Raw genomic sequence first — 8,143 nt, forward strand, 5'->3', positions numbered from 1 at the left:
AAATTTCCCACTGCTGGTCTAAGGCCTCCTCTCCCTTTGAGGAGAAGGCTTGGAGCATATTCCACCACGCTGCTCCAATGCGGGTTGGCGGAATACACATGTGGCAGAATTTCGTTGAAATTAGACACATGCTGGTTTCCCCACGATGTTTTCCTTCACCGCCGAGCACAAGATGAATTTTTAAAATTGTCAGTTAAAATTCGACGACCTCCGTGGTCGAGTGTTGTGTACACCGATTTTCATGGGTACGCCACTCCGAGGTCCTGGGTTCGATTCCCGGCCGAGTCGATGTAGAAAAAGTTCATTAGTTTTCTATTTTGTCTTGGGTCTGGATGTATGTGGTACCGTAGTTACTTCAGATTTTCCATAACACAAATGCTTTAGCTACTTACATTGGGATCAGAGTAATGTATGTGATGTTGTCCAATATTTATATATAAAAAAAAATAATCTACGAGACTAATCAAGTGTCTTAGGGAATTACTTAAAACAGATGACATTAAAGTCTGAAGCGTATTTAAGTTAAGTTAAGAATTAATGAACATTACACAAAAAACTAGTGATATTTTCTAAATGAATTCCGCTTTGTACCAGCAACCGTACCATCTCGATCGACGGTAAAGTGCATGAAGCAGCACTTTTCCTTTCCTGTTCAATAACTTTTTATTATATTATTATGTTGTACGTTACAAATATAATCTGTATTATAAACTGAAATTTTTGTATTCGAACTAAGATATTACGTTATAATGTTAGCGAGCACTCTACCAGATGAAGTTGTCTGTCTGTATACTCTGAATCTCTAAAGCTATTTGGTGTAGCTGGTTATATATTTATTTACTTTTATGTGGAATTAAATCGGGAATAGAGATGAGGTTGAGGTTTTATTGAGTTATATGTTTCGACTAAGTTTTTTTTCTTGGTAGGGTTTTGGGTAGGCTAATGTGATAGCCAGTTTTTTTTATTTGTATCGCTTCTGGTTGGTTGGGTAAATGTGTTGAGTAAGCCAATAGAATAACAGATACAAGGGACATAAAATCTTATATCCTCTGGTTTTTGCGTGAATCGTGTAGGATGTTGTGTGTGTGTGTGTTTTTTTATGTGGAATTTTAAGTAAAAGGAACGAATAATCTTAGTTTATGTGGTGAGCTCATTTTCTATTATATTACTTCCAAGTCACATTATACGATAAAAGTTTCGCAAAAAATTGAGCTCATTAGGTAGGAGGCTTTGTACAATCCCGTCTAGTTAGGTACCACACAGACATTATTCTACCGCAAAGCAGCAACACTCAGTACTGTTGTGTTTCAGTTTGAAGGTTAAGCCAGTATAACTATAGGCACAAGGGTCATAACATCCTTACAATCCTTGCTAAGGTAGCGCTTTGGCGATGTAAGGAATGGTTACAATTTCGTACGGCGTCAATGTCTCTGGCCAATGATGAACGCGTACCATCAGATAGACTATGTTGATCGTCCAACAAACCATGTTAAATAAACCAACGTGAGGTTGTCCAGTACCTATAAGTTTTATATAAATTAAAAATATTATTATTCAATAATCTTTAATCTTCAAGCGCTGTCTCTGTTTCGAACTTCAAATTGTTTATATTAAATATGACAACAACTGAATTTATTCATTCCAGGAATTTTTGGCTTAAATTTGTATAAAAAAAATAGTATGTTTATTAATATTGCACGGCAAAATGTCTCAGGATATTTAAACCGTAAAAGTTGTGCCTTGTTGTGCAATTCGGTGTTTACAAATCGGTATTAATGACAATTTTATACAGTTGCCATATTGGTTAAAGTTTATCTTTACTGCTTTGGTCTATAAAGCATGAAGTGTCTCCTTCTTCTTTCTTCTTTCTTGGTGGTAGGGCTTTGTGCATGCCCGTCTGGGTAAGTACCATCCACTCATCAGATATTCTACCGCCAAACAGCAGTACTCAGTATTGTTGTGTTCTGGTTTGAAGGATGAGAGAGCCAGTGTTTAATATTTTTAACAGCGCCATTGCCCGATGGTGACCACTTACCATCATGTTGCCCATTTGCTCGTCCGCCTAAAGATATTAAAAAGAAAGTTGTACAGTTTAAAAATAATCTTCTTCAATAGACGGGATACGTTAAAGACAGTATATTAGTTCCTGAAATTTGCGCCCCTACCACGCTCTAGCTCTACAAAGACGTTATACTTGTTAATATATTTTTTTTTTCAGTGTACGGTTTATGTTAAAACAAGCACTTATAAACGCATATTGCAACCGTGAAGTATGATACCTGACTTAGTAAGAGCTTAAATAGGTCAACAGATTTACGCAAATGAAGCTTTAACGGATTAATATTAGTCAGGAAGGTAAGCCGTGATTATGACGTCACAGCATGGCGGACGACATGCATGAAGCTGAAATAATAGCCTTTGGAATAAATTATGAAAATTAAAGTTCAAAATGGCAAAGGATATCCTTATGTACCAGTGACCTATATCGACGTTGCACAAGTGCGATTTATAAAACTTAGGAAAAACGTTTTTTGACCATTCACGGTCAAGACAACTTTCTTGACAACAAAGCAGTTTTCGAAGAATAGCCAATTACATGCAAAGCATCATTATTATTGTGTACAAGTGTGCAAATTTGTGCATTATCACATCACTATCCCCTCACGTACTTACTACGGTGAGACAGCATTACGACTCGACTGAAGAGTGTTTATATTCAGAGGCTTAACGTGCTTTCCGAGGCACAAGGACATAGAGGCAGGTTATTTACAACAATATAATTCGGTCGTTTAAAAATAAAAAATAGCCTCAAAGTTAATTATGTCGCCTAATAAATGTAAGATTATGTGTGCTTATATAATAATGTTGACCAGCTGTAAGACATAATAACCCAGCTATGTCTTACAGCTGGGCTGTTCAAAGGCCTCCTCTGTTTTTTGAGGAGAAGGTTTAAAGGACACTTTACGACGCTGATCCAATGCATTATATATGAATACAGGTGGCAAACTCTCGTCCACCACATTCAAATTTCCTCGCGGTATTTTCCTTCACCGCCGAGCATTTCGTATATATAAAACAAAGATTTTGAACTCGGAGTCATCTTTTAAGATTAACGTTTTCTAACAACTCACACAAAGTCACACAGTTTATTAATTGTTCTTGAAAATTCAAAATTTCGTTTATTCTTCGTTTTTCTAGTTTAGATTTTGACTGAAATTAATCTAATCATAAAAGTGTAACAAAATTAAAAAATACTTTTCAATGACAGAAAAAAAATCTTGGGGTAGATCAAGGTCCAATTTTCTTGAACATCGTTCGTCTATTTCATCTCCAGGAATAATGGAATCCATATATTAATCGCTTTCATTATAACAACTTTCGTATTATTTTTCACAGTTCCCATCCATTTTTCCCTGTTATATTGTAAGACACCCAATTATAATGATAAATAACCGCAACCCAAGGATTGGTTTTCTCATCCAGGGATCATATAGGACGCATGAGGAAAAACTTGCTACATCCAATTTATATGGTTCTGTTTTTGTTGCTGCGATGACTTTTAGAAAAAAAGTGAGTTTTCGTACAATAATAGATGGGCACGTCATCAAACGTCGATAAATTGTTTCGGTAATTCCGTGAATCCTGTTTGAATCTAACGAAGCTACCTGATCAACTGCAAATTACAATTATAGTCACAATTTTTTGTTTACCCATTTATAGTTTTAGGTAGATGGATTGGCACATATGAGGCATATGATGGTCGGTGTTCTAGCGTCCTTAGACATCAAAAAAACATTATTTTACAGTGCCGTTTTTATAGGCGGAGCTGACCACTAACATCTGGTCGCCCAATTACCTGCCCGCCTACCTCGCTCACTCATTCTTCAAATTGGAACACAATAATACTAAGTGAAGCTATTCTGCCGTAGAATAAGTCTTGAGGGTACCCTCTATCTGGTCACTTTTAATAATGGTTACACGTAAACAAAATATACAGAAAGAAGATGTGCCATCGGTCCATACAAACTCAGCGCAGTAATAGATAAATTTAAAATTGGAACAAATTTCATCGTTATCATTTTAGCGGCATTTCATAATTCATAACTAGATGGCACTAGTTGTATTTTAAATCGCGCTAACGAAGTGTCGTTGTAAATTCGATATAATTGAAACAATTGTTTCAGTAACATATCACAGCGACCGTAGTAGCAAGATAGCAAATCCACACTTGCTGAGTCTTGAAAGTTTAATATTATACTCTTTTAACTACGATTGCTTGCTACAACTTCTATCCTGGTCGGATAGTTTGCTGGCATCATATGTAGAGGTTTACTTTCCTATTAGCCTCCGTAACTTAGATTTGCGTATATAGTCCTTACGCGGAATTTTGAGTCGTTAATCTCTTCGAGGGCTCTAACAAATATATCCATAGTACAGAATTTAATTTAATGTCATTAAATAAAAACACGTTTCCTTTTCGTTAGCTCCATTACCAAAATATTAACTAAATACATGAAAAAACTCTGCAGAAACTTCAACACTTCTATTCTTACTACTATAAATTTTATACACAAAACGAAATTGAACAAAATCTTAAATTTAATCCACAATATTTATATAATGAAGGAAATCTAAAAAATGTACCCTCGAGCACGGTTCCGTATTCGCAAAAGAATTTCCAACGAATATACTAATGATAATATCAATATGAAAGCGAATCTCTTCCTTCGTTTCTTTGAAATATGCAGCTTTAGAACTGTCGACGTAATTAGACGAGCAAAGCTATTTTGATGAATTTATTTACATTAGCCTAGGCTCGTAATAGTAATTTTTTTGTTCTTGTATAATCTCGACTATGAGTTCCTATTTACAAATTCACTTTTATATCAGATATTTTGAAGTAATTCTTTTGGCGCGTTAAGAAAAAAATACGCGAGTAAATTTTTAGGGCCCGTCGACCTGATGAAGTTGCTCACTAAACCGCAAATTAACTCAAGTCACTCGAAACAGACAACTTATCTTATTTAAAAATGCTTATATTGTGAATGTTTCAATTTGGAGTAAGTGTTGTATCATTACTAATTATAAAAAAAGACATTATATTTATCACAATCATTACGATTATATCATTAAATAGATTCTCATTATCTTTACTTATATATTTTTTATTTATATTATTATATTTACTTGATGATAGGGTTTTGCGCAAGCCCATCTGGTTAAATATCACCACCACCACCACCGCCCACTCATTAAATATTCTACTGCCAAACTGCAGTACCCAGTATTAGTGTGTTGCGGTTTTAAAGGTGAGTGAGCCAGTGTAACTACAGGCACAAGGAATATAAATTCTTAGTTCCCAAGGTTGGTGGCGCATTGGTGATGTAAGGAAAGGTTAATATTTGTTACAGCGCCATTGTCTATGGGCGGTGGTGATAATTAATAAATAGGCCACTTACCATCAACTGCCTTATTTATTAATTATTCGCATGCATTGAAAAACTGTTATTAATTACGCCCAAGAAGTTCTGACGCGCGTACCTAAGTTACAGAATATCAGCATATATATCAATATACCGTTGTACCAAAAACATTATAAATTAATGAAAAACATGAAGAAGAAAAAAGCTAAGACTTGTATCAGCGATAAAACAATATCAGAAGTATATAAAATTATAGCTCAATGGGTATCAGACGAATTCCGCAACGCCTATAAATTTCCAGACAATTCAACTGATGTTGATGAATCTACGATTTCAGAATTACATCCATCGTTTTCATTATTAAAGACAAAGACGGAGCAGATAATGAATGTACTATATAAATTAGATGGCTTGTAAATGGGTCGGCGGTTTTAGTAGTTATGCGCCCATTCCTTAGGTTTAATTGAAATGGTAAAGGGAATAAGGGTTCGAGCTAAGGTGACAGGCGATGCGAAAACCACACCTTTATGACTAAACAGTGGATCGATCAGTGCATAAAATATCGACACAAAAATATTTACAAATATATCCGTTTGAATCCTTTGGCTTTGCGTAGAGATATTGGATAACAATGCATCTTCTACCGCATTTTTCACGGGGAATGTTCCGAGGAATTGTTTGAATTAAACCCGGCTGTTGAATTTTACCTTCGGATATCTCGTCAAAATTTCAAGTTTCACCCGCGCCACCTAGATGTCCTAAAATCCCCAACAGCGCGATTTTTAAGACATTTTCTGCCTTGCACAGCCACTCTGTGGAACCAGCTTTCACCGGCGGTTTTTACGAACCGATACGACTTGGGAACCTTCACAAAAGAGCGTATTCATTTCTTAAAGGCAGGCAACGCATCTGCAAGCCCCTTGGTTTTACAGATGTTCATGGGCGGTGGTAGTCACTATCCAACAGATGAGCCTCCTGCCACCTATAAAAAACAAAACATTCATTAACTACTCATGGGTGTTAACGAAAACGTGGTTCTTGTCATTTCAGTAACTCGGTCCTGTAGGTGATAGATGATAATCTGCCTTTAGATTATAAAGCCGTATAATCCGTGGTCTTAAGTCGGACAAGTTGTGACCAATAAAAATTTGTTAAGTTATTCTGTGGAGAAAATGAATAGAAGCCTACTGGCTTGAGAAGCACGTAAAGCCTTTGCTCCTTGCATGTCTGTATCGGTCTTGATGCCAATCTGTAGATATAGATAGGTTCGGTAGAAAGAACGCTTAGTGGTTCAACCATCGTCATTTAACTATCATGGTTAACACAATGAGTTTTATATTGCATTAATTACATGAAAAACGTATTTTACAAAAACATATGAATCTCTGCTAAGCTGTCTATGGGAATTCTTTGATTGTGAATAATCCTTCCAACCTAGATTAGATACTTAAATTCTCCACTGTACTTATAGATAGCGCTTAACAAAAATTCCGTTAATTTGGTATTAATTGGCATTTACGATACACATGGGTCGAGATAAGATGGTTCTATTTTACTCTGCTGGAACCAGACGGCACCTTCTTGGAAAACTATTACATTATAAAATAATTGTGTTATAACAGTAAAGTAAGGCAGCAACCCATAAACGTCGTTCTTGGGCAAAGACCGCTCTTGCCAAGGATAAGAATTTTGAGTTTATTCAACGGGTTATTGCATATACTTTTTAATACGTGGTTTTATAATTTCTTGTACAAGATTTTTTTTAATATTTTCTTTTACGACCTGGCACGCAATATTATTTTATTGTAACGACTTTTTTCGACGTTTTTAATAGATTTGTTTTTAAACTGATCACACTGATCAAGCTAGTTACGGATGCAACTCGTACTTACTTTGACGTAAAGTTTGTACGGCCCTTTTTATCGTCGCTGGGGAAATATTTAAAAAATATATCTAGTCTCTTAGGGTGTGTCGTATATTGGGATTCATACTGATTGAAACTCGTGCAATACTTTGATATATTGGAACAGCCGATACCCCACATCTTGCAACATTCAAGGCTCAAAAGAGTTTCTGTTCAACGCTCATATGTACTTCAATAAAACAATATTAATTTTATACCTTTTGTTCTCAGGTGAAAATCCAGCGGCGATGCAGTCTTCATCACCCAGCTACATTCAGGTCAACATCAGAAGATTAATCTATGTCCTGACTTTCCTCAACCTAATTATACGGTGACAATTACAATAGAGACTAATTAACGTAAATTGTACCCTAATCTGTAGCTTATACGAACGATTTTCGCGTGAAATTAAATTTGACACGCTTCACTTTTAAGCAGAAATTTATTTTGAAATTAATTGAATGTTATTTTCATTTTTATTACATAATGATAATGTTTTAGTCATCATTATTATGTGAATCAAATATACAGTAGTAATTATTGTATTTTCAACATAATAATTATGTAATGCGAACATACTTTAATAACTTGTTGAATATTACATCGATGAATTGATTTTTTTTTCCAATACATAAATAATATTTGTACACATTGGAATTTAAAATACAATGGAATTTTAACTGGAGATTTTTTCATTGTCATAGTATGATAATATTGGTTATACAAAAACAAAAACAACAAATTTATTAAACGACAAATAATGACATGTCAAGGGTGAGATAGTTATGATATAAATGGTATAATTTCTACCAGTTTT

General features: G+C 34.9%; 1 protein-coding gene across 1 annotated transcript in view; it reads left to right on the top strand.

The window, feature by feature from the left end:
• The window catches only part of LOC125072765, a 72,967-nt gene extending 65,244 nt beyond the window's left edge, over positions 1-7,723 (top strand). The window contains exon 7 of the mRNA XM_047683450.1: positions 7,558-7,723. Coding sequence (XP_047539406.1) covers positions 7,558-7,661 — 104 coding nt within the window. The 3' untranslated portion in view covers positions 7,662-7,723. The remainder of the gene's footprint in view (positions 1-7,557) is intronic.
• Positions 7,724-8,143: the final 420 nt, after the last annotated feature.

Source organism: Vanessa atalanta, chromosome 22 (assembly GCF_905147765.1).
Source record: "Vanessa atalanta chromosome 22, ilVanAtal1.2, whole genome shotgun sequence".
NCBI lineage: Eukaryota > Metazoa > Arthropoda > Insecta > Lepidoptera > Nymphalidae > Vanessa > Vanessa atalanta.